At 40.2% G+C, this 24,641-nt stretch overlaps 3 protein-coding genes across 5 annotated transcripts; 2 read left to right on the forward strand and 1 right to left on the reverse strand.

Annotated features, from left to right (window-relative positions):
- The first annotated feature begins 364 nt into the window (after window positions 1-364).
- Window positions 365-3,911, forward strand: LOC136942323 (rab GDP dissociation inhibitor beta-like). Its single transcript, XM_067235181.1, has 11 exons — window positions 365-554; window positions 828-935; window positions 1,033-1,132; window positions 1,253-1,387; window positions 1,479-1,677; window positions 1,774-1,905; window positions 1,991-2,090; window positions 2,572-2,743; window positions 2,857-3,001; window positions 3,163-3,217; window positions 3,409-3,911. Exons 1-11 carry the CDS (start codon window positions 510-512, stop codon window positions 3,562-3,564), a joined length of 1,347 nt encoding a protein of 448 aa, XP_067091282.1. The 5' UTR covers window positions 365-509; the 3' UTR covers window positions 3,565-3,911.
- On the reverse strand, window positions 3,893-18,248 carry tasor2 (transcription activation suppressor family member 2). 2 transcript variants are annotated; one of them, XM_067235180.1, is made up of 22 exons: window positions 17,877-18,248; window positions 17,423-17,571; window positions 17,213-17,308; window positions 17,041-17,113; window positions 15,775-15,866; window positions 15,553-15,690; window positions 15,255-15,385; window positions 15,076-15,092; window positions 14,881-14,980; window positions 14,408-14,502; window positions 14,197-14,300; window positions 13,666-13,738; window positions 13,443-13,514; window positions 11,315-13,321; window positions 9,858-10,173; window positions 9,358-9,745; window positions 5,433-9,248; window positions 5,220-5,345; window positions 4,949-5,102; window positions 4,754-4,859; window positions 4,476-4,657; window positions 3,893-4,363 (listed from the first exon to the last, which is right to left on the reverse strand). In XM_067235180.1, the coding sequence occupies exons 1-22, from the start codon at window positions 17,890-17,892 to the stop codon at window positions 4,263-4,265; spliced, it is 8,352 nt and encodes a 2,783-aa protein (XP_067091281.1). In that variant the 5' UTR covers window positions 17,893-18,248; the 3' UTR covers window positions 3,893-4,262. The 2 variants fall into 2 exon arrangements, with proteins under 2 accessions (XP_067091281.1, XP_067091280.1); XM_067235179.1 differs by having other exon boundaries at window positions 9,858-10,620.
- An 808-nt stretch (window positions 18,249-19,056) lies between these two features.
- Window positions 19,057-24,440, forward strand: asb13b (ankyrin repeat and SOCS box containing 13b). 2 transcript variants are annotated; one of them, XM_067235187.1, is made up of 6 exons: window positions 19,057-19,287; window positions 22,740-22,939; window positions 23,077-23,227; window positions 23,319-23,453; window positions 23,590-23,781; window positions 23,899-24,440. In XM_067235187.1, exons 1-6 carry the CDS (start codon window positions 19,236-19,238, stop codon window positions 24,051-24,053), a joined length of 885 nt encoding a protein of 294 aa, XP_067091288.1. In that variant the 5' UTR covers window positions 19,057-19,235; the 3' UTR covers window positions 24,054-24,440. The 2 variants fall into 2 exon arrangements, with proteins under 2 accessions (XP_067091288.1, XP_067091289.1); XM_067235188.1 differs by lacking the exon at window positions 19,057-19,287 and adding an exon at window positions 21,449-21,719.
- The last annotated feature ends 201 nt before the right edge of the window (window positions 24,441-24,641 follow it).

Consider the following 24,641-nt stretch of genomic DNA (forward strand, 5'->3'; position numbering starts at 1 on the left):
CTAGTATTTATATTACTAGCCTATATATAAATATAAGATGGCAATTAATGTACTTTTGTAAGTTCTCCATGCAAATAACCGCAAATTAAGGTTTTCAGTTTCCATCCATCATTTGTCAAATAAAGAATGTCTTATACTTAATATAATTTAAAAGTAAAATTAAACATGGAAAATTTGGAGTTGGAGTAAAATTGTTAAGAACAATTTTCGCTAAAAAAGTAAAGAAGATAAAGAATGGCTAGGTGTTGTAATGAGTGACAAGAAGATCCACCTGTGGCATTGCTTGACAACCCAACATGCCAGCCAATAACGTCAGGCCATGGCGATGAATCCGGCTGAGCTACTTTGACAGCTAGCTGGCAACTTTTGGTTAGCTAGAAAGTTGCTAGCTTACTACTTGTCTGTACATATATATATACTAGAGACACGTGAGATAGGTACATTTCACTGATCACTAACGCAATTATTTCAGGAAGACAGGTATACTTTAGCAATCTTCACTCTACAACATGAATGAGGAATATGATGTAATCGTTCTCGGAACCGGCTTAACGGTGAGTAGCTAGCTAGCTACGTCACGTCAGCAAGCTACCTGTTAGTGCTGAAAGAGCTCAAATAGCAAATTAGCTAGCAGTTTCAGTGCAGTAATGCTGGTTTTAATTATCATTTTGTTCAGCCAGAGGGCTCAACAAGCTTCAGGGCATTCACTAGCTGAGTGATTTTCATTTGGCAAACATAAGTGCAGTTAGACGAAGCAACATGGTTAATCATTTAGAAAACTTAGAAACATATGAGATATGTCATATGAGATGGTTTCTCTTTTTAAGGAATGCATCCTCTCAGGCATCATGTCTGTGAAAGGAAAGAAGGTTCTGCACATGGACCGAAACCCCTACTATGGAGCAGAGAGTGCATCTATCACTCCATTGGAGGATGTAAGGATCATACACCATCCATCTGTGATCCAAGGAGAAGGAAAATAAATTAGCTGTGTTTAAAATGTATAATCATATTCTGACTCTTCTTTCCAAGCTATACAAGCGTTTCAGTCTTCCAGGAAGCCCCCCAGAGTCGATGGGAAGAGGACGAGACTGGAGTGTGGATCTTATCCCAAAGTTCCTAATGGCAAATGGTAATATGATTTTTTATGATATATCTTAACATTTGCAGCTTTAGTACTGGTGCATCTAAGGCTTAAAAAACTGTCAAGTTTGTGCATTTGTTGTAGCCTGTTTTTCTATAATTTACTCAGGTCAGCTGGTGCGGATGTTGCTGATCACTCAAGTGACACGTTATTTGGACTTTAAGGTGATCGAGGGTAGCTTTGTCTACAAGAAGGGCAGTATTTACAAAGTACCTGCCTCTGAAACAGAGGCTCTGGCTTCCAGTGAGTGTTATTGGTTTATTTGACTGAAGTTTTACAAATGCTTCCTATCATTAGATCATTAATGCATCTTTTATGTTTTATACACTCTCAGGTTTGATGGGACTGTTTGAAAAGAGGCGGTTCAGAAAGTTTGTGATCTTTGTTGCCAACTATAACGTGAATGATCCTAAGACAATGGAGGGTGTAGACCCTAACAAGTCAACCATGCGTGATGTGTACAAGAAGTTTGATCTTGGACAGGATGTCATCGACTTTACTGGACATGCTCTTGCTTTGTACAGAACAGATGAGTGAGTCACTTTGAAATTGAGCAAAACATACATACAACAAAATACATGCATATTCGATTAGAGATAATGTAATTATTGAATATGTGTGTCTCACAGCTATTTGGATAAGCCATGTATAGACACAATCAACAGGATCAAGCTCTACACAGAGTCTTTGGCTAGATATGGCAAGAGTCCCTACTTGTACCCTCTGTATGGTCTGGGGGAACTGCCACAAGGTTTTGCCAGGTGATATACTTGTTCCTTCCCATTATTATGACCGCATACTTGAGTTCCCACCTGTTTCTGACATGATCAGTTTCAATCTCTCTAGGCTAAGCGCCATCTATGGGGGGACGTACATGCTGAACAAGCCTATAGAGGAGATTGTGATGGAGAATGGAAAGGTTGTGGGGGTCAAGTCAGAGGGAGAGGTAAGGTCACACAGATGGAGAAACTGCTGGTGACATCCATAAATGGTTGATTTTGAGAATGTTCATGCAAATTCTAAAATGTAAAAGCTAGGGGTGTAACGATACACTCAGCTCCGGATACAATACGTATCACGATACAATGCGTATCACGATATTTCGGTTTACATTTTTATTTTTTTTAACAAAATTCAATTAACAGATTTATTTCCTAAACATTAAACATTTTCAAGAATTTTCTTTGTTGTACATACTATTTAGTGAACTCAGTTCAAGGGATTTCTGTGAATGCAATGAATGCACGCATGACGCAGGTGCAGAGTAGGTTGCGTGCTGGTAGCTCAACCAATAGGATCAAATGGACTTCATATTGTACAAATATTGCCATAACTCTACAATACATATTGTTAAATTTTTGTATTGCGATATATTGTTCCATGATATATTGTTCCACCCCTAGTAAAAGCACATTTCTGTGATTTAGATTGCACGCTGTAAGCAGCTCATCTGTGACCCCAGTTACATCATGGACAGAGTAAGCAAAATTGGCCAGGTGATCCGGGTCATCTGTATCATGAGCCATCCCATCAAGAATACTGGTGATGCAAATTCTTGTCAAATAATCATCCCTCAAAACCAGGTCAACAGGAAGCATGGTGAGCTATACAAAAGTCTTAACATAACTCCCCTTCAGTGGAAAACAATTAACTTTTACATTGACTGGTGGATATTGATTTTGAATATTGAAGTATTTCTAATCTTTTCACAGACATATATGTGTGCATGATCTCATATGCACACAATGTGGCAGCACAGGGCAAATATGTGGCCATTATCAGCACCACAGTGGAGACCAACGACCCAGAAAAGGAGATCAAACCAGCTATGGATCTACTGGAGCCTGTAGAACAAAAGTATGCCATCCAGACCATTTTATCAACCCTGTATGGTGGTTTCCCTGGGATACCTTGCCAATAGAGGATATATTTGTCAAAGAAAAATTGTAGAAGGTAATCAATCATTCTTATTGCCCTACTTTGATGTGACCTGCACCTAACAAACCTTCTGTGTTTAGATTTGTGAGCATCAGTGATCAATATGAACCAACTGACATGGGAACAGACAGCCAGGTAAGTAACATGATCATCCGTGGTGGTTTATAGCATAATACAGTTCTTTAAAATAGATTTTATTTATACTGGAACATTAAAGTTTTGTAGATGAAAATCTATATACACTACATTAAATATGTGTAACCTTTCAAGTGTAACCTCTTACAATAGTGATGCATGACCTTACTCTTGACTTTCTGTGAATGCAGATTTTTGTGTCCCGTACATATGATGCAACAACCCACTTTGAGACCACCTGTGATGACATCAAGGATATTTATAAGCGCATGACAGGCACAGACTTTGATTTTGCAGAGATGGAACGCAAGAAGAATGATGTGTTTGGAGATGCAGTTGATGAGTAAACAAGAATAACACAATCAAGTTAATTAATTTATGTAGGCCTATTATGTTCAGTATGAAATGTATCGATTGATCCTTCAGTATTTAAGAAAGTTGCACTCAGGTCAAGATGGCAGCATGTTTAAATTTGTTGACAAACAGCTTGAAATGTATTACCTCTTAACTATTGACAACTATTGTCATTAACAAATGTGAATGTCATCTTAAGCTGCCAAATAATTGATTTTTGTTTGGGTGGTTGTAGACTTTCCTGGAAGTGAACATGTTTTTAACTAGAGAAGTGCATATAGATTTGATGTAGGATGTACTGAGCCATAAACATGACATGTAAAAATTTAAAAAGTAGTTTATTTGTAAGAAGCTCTGTTGGCCCAATTTGGAGGTTTCCAGTTGGGCAAAGAAAGTACCATCATAAAGTAATGTTTTAACTATAAAAATCAGCAATTCTTTTCCCAAATATACAGATTGAAATACACTATGCATTGTCTGCTATGTAAAACCACACAAAATAAATATCTCATTATATACAAGAAGCCATCATTTCTTAAATGGCACAAAAAGTACAAAAGTCACGTGACATGGGGTGTCATTTAAAATACAAATCTTCCCTAAAAATTGATCAAGACTTGGTAATTTTTGGTGGAAATCATGCAATCAGGCATCTGATTTCACCCCCTGTGCACCCAACTTGTTCATGTTTTTATGAAATGGTGCATGAGTCAGTCTGTGAAATCAGCAGGAAAGAGTTTATATTCATTGTTAAGATGCCATGTTTAGCAAATGCATTGTCTGCCGTTGTGTCTGAAAAACAAAACAATCAGAATAATTAAGATTTGACCAAATTCTGTCAAAACAAAGATCAATGGGGTTGTAGATAAGACTAAATTATAGAAAAGAAATATATATTTCTCACCAGTTATGAAAACAGGAAAACGGGCTGATATATTCTGAACTTGCAGGCGAACTAAACACTGGAGGTAGCTGGGGCGCTCTTTTGAAATGACATCACACTCATGGTAAGGCAATACCTCCACCATTCCAGTTTCCTGGCAGAAGTCCATGTATAGCTTCTTTTCTTGTGCCTCAGCACTTGACCTGCAGATGGAGCAATCACTCTGGAAATTAGCTCTATGTAGTTGAATGGAGGACTGGGAGTTATGCAAGTGTCTAAATTCTCAAGTATAAGCCTACCGTGCATGCTCTCTTAGCAAACGGCTGTCTCTGTAGTGTAACATCCATTTCCACTTTCCCTTCTTACTCATCTCCTCTAAGAAATGTGCCATTTTTTTCATGTTGCCTGAAAATAAGGTGACCCAAAATCACAAATAGGTAACATTCAATTTGATAAACTGGTCAGAATGATAATAGTCAGACCCATATCCTTACAAAGACTGAGGACCTCCAGCGCTGTTCCTTCAAACACTACAAATCCACCTTTGCTGAACAGTTCCTGATGGGTGAGGTTGACAATGTCATCTGGTCGGTCAATACCAGCAAACAATACACCAGGTGACTTCTTCAGCTCCAGTAAGTGAGGGACCTGGGGGACAACACATTAAGTCTGTCATTACATTTAATGATGAGCCTTCAAAATAAAAGCTAATGCAATTGTTGGGTTTCACCTTAACTACTACATTAACATTATCTGCTGCCATACCTCACAAATGTGATCAGCAATATCTTCATTTCTTATGATGATGATTAAAGGTGATGAGGGAACATCCTCATTAAGGAAGAACTGAGGTGGTCCTACTTCACAGTGGCCCTCTGACTCCAATAGCTCCTGTAAGGTGAAAAGGAGTGTAAATGTCCATAACCCATGTTATTGTACTTTCAAAACACGGTATACTATGATGTTTTTTACTCTAACCTTGGTCTCTCTGAAGAAGGTATCTGTTGATGTCACCAGCATAAAGAACCTGAACTTGATCTTACAGGACTGTCTAACGACAGAATTCAGTTTGTCATGCAGGCTGTCATACAGATCTCTTTTCATCTGGCCACAGAAGTCTGTGTTGTTGCAAGGTCTGGTATTGGATGGATTTATGTCTTCTACATGCTTCTCTGGTTTGGATGGGAGTTTTTTGCCAGCACAAACATCATCCATCATGGCACTGTATAACCTGGCACATTCCACAGCCATGTCCAAGACCTTGGAATGTGCTGCTTCATCACCATTTGCACAGTATAATTTCTGAAGATGCAAAGAGGTTTCTCCATCTGTTGTGTCAGCCATACCACACCTTTCAGGCATTGCCACTTTAATCTTTTGTCTCATAAGTGATGGAAGTGCCTCCCAATGCTCCTCTGGGCTATCCACATCTTTCAGGCTAGAGAAGCACACAGTCACAGGGCTGCCACCGGAAGAACATTCCTTGTTTGACTCGTGGTGCCTCAAGCTACTGCTGTAACTAGTAGCCTTGTCATGGCAGTCACTCCTCCTTTTGCCTTTCAGTATCTGGTTCATTTTTTCTGAGAAGATAAGACACTCTTTGTCCATAGAGGATTGGGTGAGATCAGGTGGAGTCCACTTCTCAGCTAATTCTACCAGAGAACAATTAGAGCCCTTAATGTTTGTATTTATAATTGTTCTGGTGTGCATGTTTATTGAGGGACTCACAATCGGTTTGTCATTGGTGACCCCGTTTTCACAGTGATCCAAAGCCGCAACTAAGGATGACTTTCTCATGTTGTAATTGTCATCATTCTCATCAAGCCAACTTTTGACAAGCGTCCTTCTCTCTTCAGCATGGCAATACTGGTACCAGTCCTTTTGTGTTTGGGATGTATTCATGTCTGTTTTTACTAATTTTGTGGAGGATGAACTGGCTCTGCTGGAACGCAAAACCTCATCATATTCCTGTTTGTCCCATTCTTGATACTGAGAAGAGGATTTTCTGTCTACAGATTTTGCTTGACTGAAGTTTAATTTCCGAACAATGTGTTGCTCTTTGGATAGCCATTCTGCCTCTTGGGTGAATTCAGTTTCATCTTGAACTCCCTCAGTTTCATCCATTTCCTCTGAGACTCCAGTGGAGATGTCACTCTGTATTCTCATATCAGTAGCTAATTGTGTACTAGTACTGATAACTGTAGTGTTTGGGTAGGCAGGTTCTGCACTGAAGACATCTGGAGTCAGAGTGTAGTCAATTTGTTCAATGACAAAGTGTTCTGCTCTGCTCTCCTCACTCTTAGAGGGTTTTACAGCCATCACTGGTCGCTGGCTGCTTGGGCGGGGTTCATTAGATTTGTGAGTTTGAGGGTAATAAGACTTTGAGGTTCCTTCTGTGGAAAGACTGTGCTCTTTTTCCAGTGGGATTACACATGTATTGGTTTTGTCTGAATGGCATTTAGTAAATCCTTTTTTGTCAATTGTTTTGTTAAGATGGGGTTGAAGGTTTAATGGTTTGGCAAGATTGGGAGTTGGGTTAATGGAGAAGGATTTGATAGGGGTTTGTTCTGAAGAAAGGTGGTTTTCTAGATCATTGGGTTTGTTAAGGCTGTCTGTAGGTTTATGCAGCTCTTTCTCCACAAGGTGAGGAATTCCAGAAGTAAGTTCATTCAAATCTTCTTTCTCTAGAGCAAGACCATGGAGGTTACAAATGCTGTTACTGTTAGAATTTGTCAACTGAACAATATTCACAGTCTGACTGTCCTCAGAAGCTGTGTGATCCGATGGTAATTCATCCTGTGTCGGTGTTGAGCTTCTTCTTATGCCTGAGTTTGGGTGTTTGATAAATGCATGTAGTGTTGATGGAGTTAAGACACTCAAACTCCCAAGCCAAGGGCTGGCATCGTAGGGCATTTCATCCACAGTTGGAGTTTGGCATCTCTTGTCAGGTCTTTCCTTTGCAACCATTTGGTGGTTGTTGTAAAACACTTCATCTGCAACCAAATTGGTTTCAAAACCCTCTGTCTGTGGGGTGTACTCACTTGAAAAACAATCTCCAATTAGTGGTATTTCTACCCGATGTCTCCCAATTTCATCCATCTCATTTGATGAATGTGATACCTTTGTTTCCAATAATTCAATGTACTTTCCATTCATTGGAGTTTTGATATGACCTTGCACAGGGTTTGATGGGTCATCTTGTAGATGTAAAACTTCAGAGTGTGAGATATCCATATAAGAGTCCTCTGAAGTCTCTGGTTTTGAGGCATCCATATTCGATTCCAATCCAACCACCGGTTCTGGAATATCCATCGATGAATCAACATTGACCTCTTTATTTGTGACATCTGCAATGGAATCTACTTCATACTGTAGTATTATCTTATCTTGCACAGCCCTGCACGTCTCATTTTGTGGATGTGAGACCTTGGAGTGTGCGATGTCCTTTCTTGAATCTACTACATCATTGTCTGTAATACCCTTCATGGAATTCTCTACTCCTATCAGTGGTATTTCTATCTGGCCATGCACTGCATCTTCAGAATGCTGGAGCCCTTGCTGACTTTGAGCTGCGTTAGTATCAAACATTCCCTGATCTCTACAATTACTATTTCCATAATTAAAAGCAAACTCGTTAACTTGACCAACGGTTTCTCCACAAAGCGAATTCAAATGGCCGCCTGTGACTGGCTTTGACCCACATACTAAAAGGTTGTTCCTACCAAAGGCGGTAGCAGTCTCATTAATAGGTAGAACACCTCTAAATTTAGCCCCATCAAGAATCTCTGATGGAACTTTGGCTACAAGTACATCATCACTATGTTCCATTGGTAGTACATCACCTATGGCCCCATTACCAGCCTGCACTAATGAACTTCCTTTACAATGCACGTGCAGTGACTTATCTTTTGAATCAGTTCCGTATTGAACTGCAAATGGTGACTCAAACGCTAACTCCTTATATACCACTGGTGGTACAGTAGGTATACGATCAATTCCATCACCCACTTCAGCAGTTTTTTCACTAGAAGTGTTCTTTTCATATAGCTCAGGAAGAAAATTCTCTCTGTGATCACTGCCATTGCAGACCAGTGGTCGGGCCTCTGCTTTTGAAACAATTCTATTCTGCATTTCAATTTCAAACTCATCTTTAGAAACTATTCCATCAGGCGCTGGTTGATAAGCTTGACCATTTGAAACATTTTCCTCATGCACAATGAGAGCCTTATCAATGGAATCCTTCCCGACATGCAAACCTGGTTGTGGTTTAGAACTCAAATTTACTTCATAATCAGGCCCCATTTCCTTTTTTGTAGGTGTATCCACATCCATAAGTGATGGGTCATCATCTGCCCAATCATTCTCTTTAAGATCTTGTTTTTGCATGTCCTCATGACCTCCATCTCTGGATTTATACACCTCAGTTTGGGCATCATCGCAACTCTCCTCCACTTCTGTGCAAGCGATTGTTTTGGATGAATTGTGACTTTCAGCTTGCACCATTGTAACTTGAGATAAGTTCTGTTCTCCATCACAATTCCTCTCTGACTCTCGAGAGTTACATATGTCGTCGCCTTCTAATATCTTCTCAACTCTGTTGGTCTCTGGCATGTCCTGAAGATGAATGCACATAGTTCCTTTTGTGTCACATGACATACTGCATAATCCACCATGTTCTGAAGATTTTAAATCAGTATCTTCTACAATGACATCCTTTTTTAAGGGAATTTTGCTTCTTTCGGCATCATCTGAATGGCATTCTTTGTCTTGTCCATCCACAATTTCACTGCAACTCTGGAATTAGAAACAATACAAGATAAAAACTTACAGCTAACACAAAAACCATATCATGAGGGCTAGAGACAAACCTTTAACAGTTTTGTAATATGTGTTTTCTGCTTACTGGTAAATTGTTTCCATCTTTACTGTTTTTGAAAGCCATAGGCAAGCCCTCTCTGCTGTCGTTTCCATCCACCACTTCAGTGTTTTTCGTTGAAAGGTCCAATACCTTAAGTGGTTCTTTTGGAGCCCCTTTACTAAGGTCCAAAAGCTCAGAATCTGACGTCCTGCAACAGACTCCTAACTCAGAAGAACTGGTTTTGATCTTAGAGGAAACATCGTCTGAAACAGTTCCATGAACCGTTTCAGCACAACTTCTTTCTACGCAATATGCATGACTTTGGTCTATGTGAAAGAACCTAGAAGTTGACTTGCTGTAAAACAGACCAATCCACATGTGGATGATGAGTTGGATCTGCTCATTAGTGTCCTTAATGTTGAAATCCCAGGCACTATAATAAATGGTGATAAGAGGCAGAGAGAAAAATGCAGTCAACCAACAAGTCATGCATTACAACGGTCAAATGCTTTGTATTTTCTACACCAGAATTTTAAGGTACATACCCATGAAGGGCTCTTATGACTGTTTTATCCTTCAGGTCATTAGTAAACTTGCTGTCAAGACTGAAGTCATAGTTTTCCTTCCACCGCCTTGTCACTTGAATAGAGCCATCTTTTTCAGTAAAACTACGTGAGCGCCGGAGCTTTCTCCTGCGCAACAAGCTTTTGTTGAGGTTTTGTTGAGACTTGTTAAGTTCATCTCTGGTGTTATCCTGACGTAAGAATGCAAATAGTGCTTGAGTTCCATCACCATAGATATCCTTGCGATGTTGCTGGAGTCCCTCGGTACTGGAAAGAGCAGGGACTTGGAGGAAAGCACCTGACAAACCCAATAGAGAGGAGGATGGGGGCAATGAGTAAGAATGCTCTGTAGAAATTAAGACAACCCCCTCCTGTCTCCCCTTGACACCTTTTGGCAGCAGGGAGTCGGCAGGGAGACAAGGTTTAGCAGCGGAAGGTCTTAGCATATCATGAAGAAGTGACTGTGGCTTAGGAGAACTAGCACTGTATGTCTCCAAACTTGGACCAAGCTTGCGCTCAAGCAATGGGTCTGGCAGTGGCAAGACTTTGTCATTACTGCCACAGAGGGCCAAATCAGCAAGTAATGTCAGGGCGTCTGTGGGCGGGTCTGCACTATTTACCACCTCCTGCAGACAATGGCCCTTACTGACTGAATAACTCCTAGAAACTGGTGGTAGTTCTGGAGATTTATTTTTTTCTAGTCTTTCACTGGCAAAAGAGGCTGGAGTGTGAAAATGCAACCACCCTGTAGAGACAAAACAGAACAGAGACAGAGAAATTGCATGAAAAATAGTTGCACAAAAAGACGAAAAGTACTTGTGGCACAATACAGTTTTGAAGCAGACCCCAATGCACATGTAAGCATTTATCGGATTGACTGGAAGTAACATTTTATATTTGTTTTCTGTAGATACTACTTAATTCAGCCTAAGCCAGCGAAACAAAGCAGGTATAGAAGTGCAGGCAAAACATGAGACACGTTAAAGCACACATTCTTGTTGTTGCATCTATCAGGAGTGTTGCAGAAGTTGAAGAAGCAGCAGTATATGGCTGTACCATAGGAGGAGTTCCCGCCCTCCTCCGCCATACTACCCATTAGGAGTTAAAATAATAAGAGCCCACAAAGCTTTTCTGAAGGGCCAGGATTACATTAAGAAGCATCAGCATCCTTCTTCAACACTCCCAGTAAGTGCAAAAAACAAGATACACTTTGAAGCAAAGAATTATGGAATGCCCTTTAAAACAAGCATCAGCATTGTGCTTGCAGTTGAGAAGGAGAAAGATAAGGAATCAGGGATATATTTGATCTTTCCCAAATTGATCATCCACGACTGCAATGACCACACACTTGAAATGAATTTCATGGTTAACAGACAGTTTCAGTTGAGGGAACATGCAAATCATAAATATAAATATAGTTACAACTTGTAAAGGCTTACATTTTTTCCTGATTGTCTCAGTGGACACACCCCGCTTCTGAAGGGGTCTCATTCGTCCCATTGTAGGGGAAGTTGGGAAAGAGCTAGGTGAAGGCTGAGGCATTTTGTCTGACTTTCCTTTAGGTGTAGTCTGATCCACTTTTCTTAGAGAGCCTTTTTTCAACGGAGAATCACTTTTTGGAGTTTTCTGTGTATCATCCCTTAACGCCTTGGGCGCCAAACCTAATGCCCTTGCCAAGTCTGGGTCTAAAGGCTGTGTCTGAGTGACTTCAGCAGTACCCACATCCAGGGTGACTTTGTCCAACTCACTCATATTTACATTTTCCAAAGTTTCTGTGCCTTTGTCAATCTTGCTCTTTTTTGGCAAAGGTTCTGTTGTCAACGATGTTGAATCCTGATTTTGGACAACAGGACGAGGGGGTTTCCCTTTCCCCCCTCTTGACAGAACTTTCTTTAACTTGCTGAAGGATAATGCAACAAATTCCCGCTTTTTTGGATCTTTGGAAAGAAAAGCAGGGGGTTCTATGACAAGTGAAGTTGTGCAGTTGACCTGTGTCAGGTTGACCTTGGATGAATTGTCCTTAGCATCTGAATTCCTATTAAGTAAATCAGTACCATCATTAAGCGCTTTCTTCTCAGAGTGTACCACACTGCAGTCCGAATTTGGGGAATTCTGTTCTCCATCCGTAGTCTCTGTGATTGATCTCTTTCTCCTTATCTCCATAGCAGAGCTAGAGCTATTCACCTGTACCAAAGCTTCAACCATCGTTTCACCAATACATTTTTCATGAGGTTTCCGTCTCCTCCTATCTCCCAGTGACTGTGTATCCTTAGAAACATCTTCTGAACCATGCGGAACAAAGATTCTTCCACATTTTGTTGTGATAGCCTTTAAGTCCCACCGTTCTGTTTTCCTTTTCAGCGGATGGGAAAGCACAACATTCTCTTCCGTTTCTGGTTCTTTATATTGAACTGTCTGTGCTGAAGACCTTAACACTCTTTTAGTTAATTTTCCATCTTGATTTCCTTGACCCTTACGGCGTCGCCTTGGAAGTTTCCTCCAGTCAACTTTCAATTGTGGGGTGGTCTCTGGGAGTTCAGAAAGGGTTTTTTTCTTTGCAAATTCTCCATTAGAGGAATTGTTATGCTCCACTTGTAATTTGTTATTTGGAAAGCTACAGACCTGGAGTTCTAACTGACCGGCCCTGGAGTTTGCCGATGCAGCATTCTGCATGTCACATTTGTCCTCCTCAGGAAAAACAGGGACAGTTCTTTGAGCTGAGGTAACGCTAACCACCAATCCTGCAGAGATGTCATCAGATGTTAGTGAAGCTGAGGCCTCTGTTACTTCGGTGAGACGGTCTGCTGTTAAACATACTGCGGTGGCTGGTTCATGCAAGTCCTTGGCTAATACTGCAAGCTGGGAGAGCGTGGATTGTTCAGACACCACTGAATGCATGTCTTTCCTTATATTTTCTAGGCCTGTATCACTTGCGTCTCTACACATCTGTGTGTAAGCATAGGCAGGGAACTCTCCACCTGACTGTCCCTCTGTGCCACTACTCACTGGAGTTCTAGGGCCTCCCTCTGGAGAAGACAGACAGTAGTAAACATCATCATCTTGCTCATCTCCTCGCTCCTCTCGTCCAGCTGCCAAAAGCTCTGTGGCCTTGGAAACAGACAGCTGAAAGGGGTCTGGCCGGTTCAAGTATGACTGAAGGTGTTGACATGCCTTGTCTGTCCACACCGGGGAGGAGTACAAATATTTGAGAGCGTCCGGAACATCATACTGATCTGGAAAGAAACTGGCCTCCCTGGATGGACTGACTTCCAGCCCTGGGTGAATAAGAGCAGCATAACTCTGAATATGTTGCTCCATGACTTCACACAACTCCTCCTTTTGATCCAGGAGACACTTATCCACCTCTGTCTCAGCATAGCTCAAGGCTGGCAAGACCAGAAGGACTTCTGGTGAAAGGCAGGGCTTTGTCTGACAGATCTTGGTGTCTGTGACAAAAAAAAAGAAAGAAGTTTTAACCAAAAACATTTAACAACAAATTTCAAAGCATACAATTCATAGGAATTTCTCTATCCAAGTAAATACACACAATCATAACCTTTCTATTACCTCTTTGTATAGCTCTAGAGTCTGGGAACACAAACATTCCTTGCAGTACTTCTGGAGTATTGGACCCAGCGTCTTAAAATATAAAATAATAGTAATTTCAATGCAATTAACCTTGACTGTATATGAGAAATACTGTATGCACATTTTGCAAGCAACTCGTTTTAATGTCACCATGTTACTACTTTCATTCTCCCTAGTATGTTATACTGCATTTATGTTTTACCTTCATAGGTGAGGAACTGTGAGGAATGTAACAGTATAAGAAAACCACCGTCGTTCAGTTGTACTGGGAGAGCCTATAGATGGTAAAAAGAACATTTAGTAAAATGTAGTTTCTGTACAGTATTTTATTATTTATTATTCAACTTGTGCTGACCATACTGCACTGAGGGTTGGATGCGTTTCTGCATACACTTTGCCAACATTTTGACTACTACACACTTAATAATATTAAATGTATGGTAGGAATAATTCAAACCAAACGACAAAGTGGTGACAAACCCACCAAACATTGTTTTTATTGCTTGAAGTGTATGTATGTATGTATTCCGAGTAATGTGGCAGGCCCCAGAGATCCAGAGCCTTCCAATGTTTTGAATGACATATACACATGTGATCCAGATCAAGACTGGATAATGTGATCTAACCTGATTTCAGAATCCTTTTTATCTTTTAAACAACCCATTTTCAAGATTTAATCCAATCCGAAATCAGATTACTTCTGAACAACTTGGCCCTGGTCTAGGATGCGTACCAGGTCTTTAACCTTGAGCTCCAGTGTGAGCAGAGAAAGAGAGGAGTCTTCAGCCTCAGAGGGAACCAACTGGTACAGACTGCAGCACATACCATCCAAAGAAACTGCAAGACAAAACAAAAACGATTTTCCTTTTGCACTGTTAAGAGAACAACATATGTTGAAATGTCCTTCTCATGACGTCAAGTGAAAAGTTTTAACATGCCCACACCTTCACCAGTAAAACAGGTTTCAAACACAGCCTTTGGTAGAAACAGCTTCAGATCCACCATGGCAATGGCTCTGCTAGCTTCCATAACTGTTGGCCTGGAATTCAACAATTTGACAAAATCATTGGTGGAAATCCCAGGGGACACATGACCCCCCCAATCCTGAGAAAATTGTGATTTGTTTCCCCAACATATTGCTGTAAACATAACTACGTCATTTCAGTATTAATAATATGCAATGAATGCATTTGTGCTGATTGTAGACACCTAATAAGCATTTTTAAGTTTAACTGGGTGCTACAGCACAACCCCCCCCCCCTCTTACTGCTCTTAATAAAATTGTATTGTGCCCCCCAAGTTGATATCAGATTTTCACCCTGGAAAGAATAATCATGAAAATATGAAATTTGAATGGTGCCAAGTTCTTCCTGTACAACAAGTTGTAAAGACAGTGAAACGTTAATAACAAACTTACAGTTTTGCTGGTATTAAGGCCCCAGTGCTGGACTTCAAACCCACATGATAGACCTTGGACCTAATTTGTAGCTGACCCTTCCATGGGTAGTAGTTGAATACTGTTAAAACGAGTCACACAGTAACATTAATAAACTATTACTACGGTATTTCAAGGTTTGGTTCTACCTGTAAAATTACTGAATGAAATGCTCACCTGCTTTCCCCTCCTCACTAGAAAATAGAGACAACAACGCATTTTAAATAACACTGATATTTCCCCGCGCATAGCCACAATTGTTTAATGTTAAGGAATGGTATAGGTCTTTATTTTCTTCAATCCCATTTTCTGTAGAACCTTCAACATTGCAATTTTGGACAATGTTTTTACCGTACCTTTTCTCTTGAGGTTCTACGGTGGTTGCTTTGCTATCCCCATAGGAGAAAGATACAATAGCAAATGGGCAGGCATGGCTGGGAGACCGGGCTGTTGCGTTTCCACCATCCAGAAGCTCATACATGTAATACTGCAAGGCCAACACAATCACGCTCACCCTACAGTACACACTAATCATCATGGACGCTTGTCTGTGTTGTTAACATGTGATTTGAATCATGAACCCGACAGTCTGTGGGACATGGTAGATTGAACAAAGCAATATTAAGTATTGAAGGAGCAAGCACTCAGACTCACCTGGCTTCGCTCAAATGCCAGGAAGGAACTGGTGTTAGCAGACACATTATCAAGCTGCTCTGACGCATGGCAGTCATATCCCACAGTTGGAGAAGTGAAGTTCTGAGTATAGTTCTCTGGTACCTTATTGATTCTGCCCTGTCATGTGAGAAAGAGTAAATTAAATGTGCCCAAGCAGTAATTACATTTCTTTGTTGTAGATTTCAGTCACTATTTCAATACCTTGGTCAGCCTAATTATGGCAATGTAGCCAGATTTTCCCTGGTACCAGCGGTTGAGGTCCAGGCAATCTGAATACTTGGATACGTACACACCTGAGTTGACAAAAAAAACAATTCCATGAGTGGACGCTTCCTCCTAGCTACTTGGTGATACAGTGGGTGGGTGTAATTCAACAGAAACAGTTTTCCTAATAAACTGCTCACAAGGTCTGTGGATTATCTTGAGTATTGATCATTTTATGCTTTTTAATTAATATTATACTTATTTCTATTTTTGTGTGTTTTCTATTTCTTTTCATCTAAAATAAGTGAAGTAAAGTTTACTGTTCAGTACATTGATTATTCATTTTGCATAGTAAAGTTTACTGTTTAATATTCTGCTGCCTTTACATATCTTTGATTAACTTTATCTTTTGCAATGATCCCTCAAATGTTATCAAAGATGGCATATCTCGTTCATAATGTGTATATATATATACACACACATTATGTTAAGAATATCAATTATTTACTCCCTAATATTGGTATTGGCCTCAAAGATCCAGTGTCAGTTGGGCTCTAAAGTCTGCAGAATTGGGTGTTGAGAAAGAACCGGAAACACTTGTTGCTGCACCTTCAAGTATGACAAGTCATTGCCCTTCTTATGATTTTTTCACAAAAACTTAATACTTAACTAAACATAAAAGACTTCTCACAAGGACTTTGGCCTTAATATATTACACCAAAACACAGTTCTCAATCTGGGCCTGGACTTTGACCAAAAGTAGACATACACCTAGTTGCCACCCGGCGCTTTCTCACCCGTTGTAGTCGGTCAACATTTACCTTACAGGTACACACCAAGATTATTAAAGCTGTGGACATTATTAAAAATACTTTGACAAGGTTTTCATTCAAATTGAAGCTCAAACCACCACCCAAACCAATGTATTCCAAGCTATGGATATTTATAATGAGACTGATCCTGATGTCAAAGTGCTACTGTATAAGCAACCACTCTTTATACATAGGCACACGTTTGGTAAGCAAACACTAAAGAGTAATGATTCAATGTGCAGTCAGACAATGGTCCTTCCACTTTCTCTTTGCACATGAATCTGAAACACTTTAAGTTTCACTTTCAAAAGTAAAGGGACATTTATCATGAAGCATGCATGCACCAACATTCCTTACAATTGGTAAGTAATAATTTTTTTTACTCCTCTACCAACTGAAACATGAAGTGGTTTAGCCACCCGTTTTATTGATCTTAAAATGCATCACCTACCCTTAGAAGGATCTCCAAGTGTTGAGCAAGTGCTGTATCCAGTTACAACACCAACTTCTGCCAATGTAATAGCCTTCCAACAAAAGATCATACAATTAAATCTGAAACACTGGTTTAGGATACTCTGTGATAACAGTCACATGCTGTAATGTAGTTTTATTTGTCTACATACCATGGTCTTATCCTCAAACAGCAAGAAGCCAAAAGACTCCTCCAGTTCCTCTTCTGAGTACCCCATGTTTATTCTCTTTGTGCGAAAGGCCTCATACTGTCAAAAGGGACAGTAACTATTCATTATCGCTTTATTCTAAATGTTGTATCAATTGATTGAAGATCACTAACAAAAGGAACCCTGGAATATATTCGATTACTTCATACTAACCCGTTTCTGCAGTGTGGTATTCTTTACCAAGAAGGCAGATGTGTATCTAAAAGACTGCTGTGACTCCTCATAAATGTAGGACTTTTGCAGTGGAGGCAAAATGTTCTTGTCAAATACCTCCGAACCTGCGACCACAGGTTCCAAAAAACCTATTGGTAGAGGCGAAAAAGATCAGAGTTTTTTTAGAGTCCCCAACTGGCTTACCTCAAGCAACTAAACAAGTTTAGACCAAACGTTTTGTTTGAAAATATATGCTTGTTCCCCAGTAGATTCAGATTTTGGTCTACGTAGGCTAGTTTCAAGTCTGAATTTCATAGCGCGTTGTGTGACGATAGATGTTCAAATAGGCTACATAGAGTATGGTTCAAATAGGATAATGCTTAGCCTGTGAAATCTAGACGATACCAATACAAAATACGAAATTAACCCTAACCTAACCCTTTTCTTTCGTCACCTTTCTCAATTTCCATGGTTGAAAACGTATACAATAAGATGGTTTCCTCTTGATTGTAGATTTTTTAAAGCGAGGGCCTCCATGAAACATCCAAATTCTTTAATCTTGACGATTCCAGGGTAAATGAGCTCAGAATATTCCAGTCCAAGTCACTACACAACAGGTAGTCAGAAGCAACCAGGAAGTGGCCTAAACCAGTTGGTAAAAAAATAAGACAAACGTTTGCCATTATAAACTACAGAAAAAAACGGACATTAGTTTGTTTAACCATTTTAAACCAAAACAACTGCATAAACAATCCCTAATTATAGTCTAGTCAAATGTTTGATGGAACTTCTCGCATGGAGTCAGAAAAAGAAACAGAAACTTTGTTCGTCTCGCTTCCATTTTGAGACTAGTTCAGTAACCTATACAGTACGCATGTTAGGCAACCGTCAGACGTAAGCACAAAAAGTTTGAACAAAGACTGGGCTATAGGTTTTGTTAAAGGCTATAACTGTAAATTGTTATACCATTTTAAAAGCAAATAGATTGATATGGTTGGCTACATTTAAAGAGCCAAATCAATTAGTTAGGACTACGGTCTCTCATAAAGAAGCTGATAGGCTAAAGAAAGCAACCCTGACATAGCCTACCCGACATGCAACCTGGCAACCTTGTAGCCTACATCTGCTAACCGGATTCTACAAGCATTTATGAGAGATGAAAGTAACAAAGATTAATTTATCAAAATTGAGGTAATGTTTAAGTGCTTGTGAATTTAAAATGGAGGTGATGAAAATGCATGTGAAAAAATCGTTTTACCAGTCGTACATTTGTGATCCATAATTTAACACAAAATGGCATGTATTAATTAAAATAAGTGGTTTCAAGGTCATTATTGAAATAAATGGATACAGAAATAGATGAAAATGCATAGTCAATTGAAAAATAGAGAGTTGGGATGGGAGAGGGGGTAGTGATGGGAAGTTCGGATCATTTTACTGACTCGGTTCTTTGAATCTCCTGTAATCTCCCTGTAATTATTACTTGTGAACGAATATCATTCACGTCTTACTAAACCACGCAAAGGGAATGAGGTAAACAAATCCTTTCTGTTTCCTCTTCTGAGCCTATGCAGGTCACGTGAAAAATGATCCAAAGACTCATACCCGAAGACCCAGTCGGGAAATGAACAAATAATTTCTGTTTCCTCTAGCTACCAGTAGGCCTACTGAGCCTATGCAGGTCACGTGAAAAATGATCCAAAGACTGGTACCCGAAAGAAGGAACGAATCGTACAAATCATCAAACTAGTAACGAACGCGAACGAACATTCTTGCTCCACGACATCGCATTCTGAGGAAATATACCCCAGCTATGATTACCAAAGGAAATGTATTTTGTTTAGCAGGTTCAAAGTATTTCACTGGTATGGCAAGCCGTTTTAACATTTATTTCTAAAAACGTACTAATCACTATTTTGAAGTTACTAGTACTTATTATTTAGTTACTAGTAACTATTACAATAGTTACTATATATTTCAGTGTTACTAATTACTATTCATTAGATACTAGTAACTATTCTTTAGTTACTATTAACTAATCCAATAGTTACTAGTATCTATTCCTGTTTTACTCATGGCAGGCTTGTTGTATACCTTCTTGCCACGAATTGCACCCCTTGCTAACTCTGACAAGGAAAGTGTTACATGCCTGAAACTTACTCTGGTTACTCATATTAGTCCCCTCAGTGTACAGTAAGAATCATTTGATGCTGGGATATACAGCACAGACAATAGAGGGGGGTGCATTTCATGGCAGGCTTGTTGTATTCTTGCCATGAAATGCACCCCTTGCTAAATCTGACAAGGAAAGTGTTACATGCCTGAAACTTACTATGGTTAATCACATTAGTCCCCTCAGTGTACAGTAAGAATCATTTGATGCTGGGATATACAGAACAGACAATAAAGGGGGGTGCATTTCATGGCAGGCTTGTTGTATTCCTTCTTGCCACGAAATGCACTCCGTGCTAAATCAGACAAGGAAAGTGTTACATGCCTGAAACTTACTCTGGTTACTCTTATTAGTCCCCTCAGTGTACAGTAAGAATCATTTGATGCTGGGATATACAGCACAGACAATAGAGGGGGGTGCATTTCATGGCAGGCTTGTTGTATTCCTTCTTGCCACGAAATGCACTCCGTGCTAACTCTGACTAGAAAGTGTTACATGCCTGAAACTTACTCTGGTTACTCATATTAGTCCCCTAAGTGTACAGTAAGAATCATTTGATGCTGGGATATACAGAACAGACAATAGAGGGGGGTGCATTTCATGGCAGGCTTGTTGTATTCCTTCTTGCCATGAAATGCACCCCCTGCTAACTGTGACTAGAAAGTGTTACATGCCTGAAACTTACTCTGGTTACTCATATTAGTCCCCTCAGTGTACAGTAAGAATCATTTGATGATGGGATATACAGCACAGACAATAGAGGGGGGTGCATTTCATGGCAGGCTTGTTGTATACCTTCTTGCCACGAAATGCACCCCTTGCTAAATCTGACAAGGAAAGTGTTACATGCCTGAAACTTACTCTGGTTACTCTTATTAGTCCGCTCAGTGTACAGTAAGAATCATTTGATGCTGGGATATACAGCACAGACAATAGAGGGGGGTGCATTTCATGGCAGGCTTGTTGTATTCCTTCTTGCCACGAAATGCACTCCGTGCTAAATCTGACTAGAAAGTGTTACATGCCTGAAACTTACTATGGTTACTCATATTAGTCCCCTAAGTGTACAGTAAGAATCATTTGATGCTGGGATATACAGAACAGACAATAGAGGGGGGTGCATTTCATGGCAGGCTTGTTGTATTCCTTCTTGCCATGAAATGCACCCCCTGCTAACTCTAAAAAGGAAAGTGTTACATGCCTGAAACTTACTCTGGTTACTCTTATTAGTCCGCTCAGTGTACAGTAAGAATCATTTGATGCTGGGATATACAGCACAGACAATAGAGGGGGGTGCATTTCATGGCAGGCTTGTTGTATTCCTTCTTGCCACGAAATGCACTCCGTGCTAACTCTGACTAGAAAGTGTTACATGCCTGAAACTTACTCTGGTTACTCATATTAGTCCCCTAAGTGTACAGTAAGAATCATTTGATGCTGGGATATACAGAACAGACAATAGAGGGGGGTGCATTTCATGGCAGGCTTGTTGTATTCCTTCTTGCCATGAAATGCACCCCCTGCTAACTCTAAAAAGGAAAGTGTTACATGCCTGAAACTTACTATGGTTAATCACATTAGTCCCCTCAGTGTACAGTAAGAATCATTTGATGCTGGGATATACAGAACAGACAATAGAGGGGGGTGCATTTCATGGAAGGCTTGTTGTATTCCTTCTTGCCATGAAATGCACCCCCTGCTAACTCTGACTAGGAAAGTGTTAGATGCCTGAAACGTACTGTGGTTACACGTACTAGTCCCATCTTGTGCAATTCACACACTCACCAAACTCACTCATGTAGGTAATCCCCAAATAGAAAGGAAGCTTTTGTTCCACAAAAGTATATATTTGTATGTAAATAAACCGGCCTAACAATGATTTAGGCCAAAACAATCTGGGCTACGCTAAATCAAAGTACGTAACTTCACCGGGAGTAGTGCAAATTCCGGACTACATATCCCACATTTCTCGAATGGGATCCTCAAGATTTTGGTCATGCAGCTCTGCTGGCAGTATTTACGTTTTGAAATGCTTCTGTTCATTAAATGAATTGCGGTAAAACAATTTAGGCTATTGCTCAATGGAGATTACTCGAGCTAGACCGTCGCTGTTTGGAGATATTGGTGAGTTTATTCCTCCGACAATATAAATCAAGAGTTCGGTTTCTACCGCTCAATCAATGACTGATGAAATGATCCTGAGACGAATATAATGTGAGAGTGAGAAATAAGCATGGCATTTTTTAAGAGATTGTTTTTAGGCTATGCCATTGTGTGTCAATAGACGGCGATTTTGAGAATAACATCTTTAGTAATTCGTTAGACAAATTTGGCATGTAGCTGCCTGGCTAAGCTTGTTAGCAGTCTTAATAGAGCCTGTTACTATTTTGTGTCTGTGTCTCGCCAGTGGGCGAACGTTATGCAATACATTGCTAGCTTTTACATTTACATTTAGTCATTTCGCAGACGCTCTTATCCAGAGCGACTTAGAGTAAGTCACAACGTCAGTTGGCATGACCGGGAATCGAACTGGCAACCTTCGGATTACTAGCCCGATTCCGTCACCACTCAGCCAACTGACTCCCTTTTAGCTTTTACCTTCTTGCATAGCAAACAGTCATACAGACATTATTTAGTAGGCTACCGTTTAAATGTTTTCGAAAGGAAAAACAAATGAAGTGTCAAAAAACAAACAAATGATCATCAAATTGATCAGGAATACAGTGTATACTGGACATAGACAGAACTGACCATTAGAATGTGTTTTTTAAAGGAACATCTGCATAGGCGTACAAAGGTCCATTATCAGCAACCATCAGTCTTCAATTTGAAATACTAATTGATCATTTAGAAAAATAACTATATTATCACAGCAGAAAACGGTGTAAGCTATATATTATAACACGTGGCATGCAATTATGGTTTGTTACTGTAGTTCCTGTTGTAGTGTGTAGACTATTCATGAAATGTCACCATTATGATCCAGGCCAGGCTACCTTGGGTGAAAATGATCACTTAAGCCTATTACAAATTCACCAACAGTAAACCAGGGTAGATCATTATTTCTCTTAATGCTCTAACTGTCAGTGCTTGATGCTTTGCTGGCCAGTCACCATTTAATTCTCCACTTTCCCCTGTCTGCAGCTCATGGTCTTGGGTTCTGGACTGAGCGGTCTGCAGTGCATGAGGCAGCTGCAGAGGGCAGAGTGCTCCAGCTCCAGCAGTTGATCCAAGCTGGAGCTGCAGTCAACATTGTGGCTGTGGACTCTATCACTCCCCTCCATGAGGCCTGCATACAGGGCCAGACCCAGTGTGTCCGATTGTTGCTGGATGCTGGTGCCAAGGTACGTCTGCATCAGAACATAATTAGCTACACTGGTTGTCTCAGTGTGAGATACTTGAGATTTGAGTGAGGAATGAGAGTTGAGAATGAGATGTTAAATAGATTAATCGACAACCACAGTTGTCATGGATGTCACAGGTGGATGCACGTAACATAGACGGCAGCACCCCACTCTGTGATGCCTGTGCAGCTGGCAGCCTGGAGTGTATAAAACTGCTGTTGGAACATGGGGCCACAGTCAACCCTCCACTGTTCACCTTCTCACCGCTTCATGAGGCCTGCATGGGAGGTAATGTCGTTTGATTACAACCTTTAACAGCAACACTAATCACCACAAGTTAACCTGTAATGGGTGTATGTATGTTGTTTGTGTACAACAGGCAATTCAGATTGTGTTCAGCTTATGATTGATGAGGGGGCACACATGGAGGCTCATGACTGCCACTTCGGAACACCACTACACGTTGCATGTGCCAGGCAAGACTATGATAGCACCAAGGTGCTTCTCAATGCAGGTATAGGGTCTTTATGCTTTGCTTAGTTCATATGAAAAACTAAATGCACAGGCTTTTTTGAATAACTTTCTGAAGGTCTAAATGAATAGGTGTTGAAACTGTAGAAATGTCCTTTTCAATATTTTGTTTTTCCAAGGTGCAAATGTGAATGCTGCCAAGCGACATGAGACTGCACTCCATCATGCGGCCAAAGTAAATAACATTTACTTGATTGAGCTGCTGGTAGAGTTTGGAGCGCATGTGTGTTCCAGGGACAACCTTGGCAAAAAGCCCATCCACTACACCAGTCAAGGGTCTCCATCCTATCTCTGCCTTGAGTTATATGAGAGTGAGTTAATGCATTCCATCCCTTTTAAAATAATTACAGTCAACGATTGTTGTGTGTCCAGTCTGTTGCATTGCAGTTCTGAAGCCTTCTGTATCATGTTTTCTCCCCTTTCCTCAGACACCCCCCTCAGTTTACAGCAAATGAGCAGGGTGGCTCTCAGAATGGCTCTGGGCACGAGAGCTCTGGACGTCGTGTCCCAACTGGGGTTGCCTAATCGGATGATTAACTTCCTTTCCTACACACCTCCCACTGTGGAATACTACTACTTATAATACATCTCCCTTCATCTTCATCTCCCCATGAAGGACGTTAGGTGACAATGTCCCAACTGCTGCTAATGGCTAAACATGGATACAGTAGAAGCGAGTAGTTGGGACATTTTTGAGCACATTGTCATGGTCACCTTAAACTATTGCTCTCAATTCAGCCAACACCTGTTACACCAGTCAGGTGATAGGATGCAAATGTATGACAGCAGATGATAGATCTGTAGCCCCCGACAGGGCTAAATATTGCTAGACTAAATATTGATACTGCACCATACTGTAGAAAAAGTTTAGTTTTTTAGTCTAACAAGACGGTTTATATTCATATTATGATGTTGTGAGAAAACCAACTCATATTTGGTTTATTTAGCCTGTTTTGCAGAAATGTATAGAAACCTCAAGTCAACCAAGCAAGTTTTGGACTGTAATTATTTGTAAATATTGAAAGTTATTTATTTTGATTAATATGTACATGTTCATTATGTAAATAATACAAACTACTGTAATTACTTATTCTAAATGTACAAAACAAAAACTAGTTTTGGATTTGTGTGTTCAAAAGATTGTCAGGATCTGGTTATTCTTGGTGCCTTT

The sequence above is a fragment of the Osmerus mordax genome, chromosome 4, assembly GCF_038355195.1.
Source record: "Osmerus mordax isolate fOsmMor3 chromosome 4, fOsmMor3.pri, whole genome shotgun sequence".
NCBI classification, from domain to species: domain Eukaryota; kingdom Metazoa; phylum Chordata; class Actinopteri; order Osmeriformes; family Osmeridae; genus Osmerus; species Osmerus mordax.

Bases quoted from the DNA above. Each gene is read 5' to 3' on its own strand.
- LOC136942323 (XM_067235181.1), top strand. From the start codon at position 510: ATGAATGAGGAATATGATGTAATCGTTCTCGGAACCGGCTTAACG. The intron at 1,678-1,773 runs GTGAGTCACTTT...TGTGTCTCACAG, and splicing joins GCTTTGTACAGAACAGATGA to CTATTTGGATAAGCCATGTA. The intron at 2,091-2,571 runs GTAAGGTCACAC...TCTGTGATTTAG, and splicing joins GGGTCAAGTCAGAGGGAGAG to ATTGCACGCTGTAAGCAGCT.
- asb13b (XM_067235187.1), top strand. From the start codon at position 19,236: ATGATTACCAAAGGAAATGTATTTTGTTTAGCAGGTTCAAAGTATTTC. The intron at 19,288-22,739 runs GTATGGCAAGCC...CCCTGTCTGCAG, and splicing joins AGGTTCAAAGTATTTCACTG to CTCATGGTCTTGGGTTCTGG. The intron at 22,940-23,076 runs GTACGTCTGCAT...TGGATGTCACAG, and splicing joins TGCTGGATGCTGGTGCCAAG to GTGGATGCACGTAACATAGA.
- tasor2 (XM_067235179.1), bottom strand. The intron at 13,322-13,442 runs GTAATAGAAAGG...TTTTTGTCACAG, and splicing joins CTCTAGAGCTATACAAAGAG to ACACCAAGATCTGTCAGACA. The intron at 4,860-4,948 runs GTAAGGATATGG...CCTTATTTTCAG, and splicing joins GCTGGAGGTCCTCAGTCTTT to GCAACATGAAAAAAATGGCA.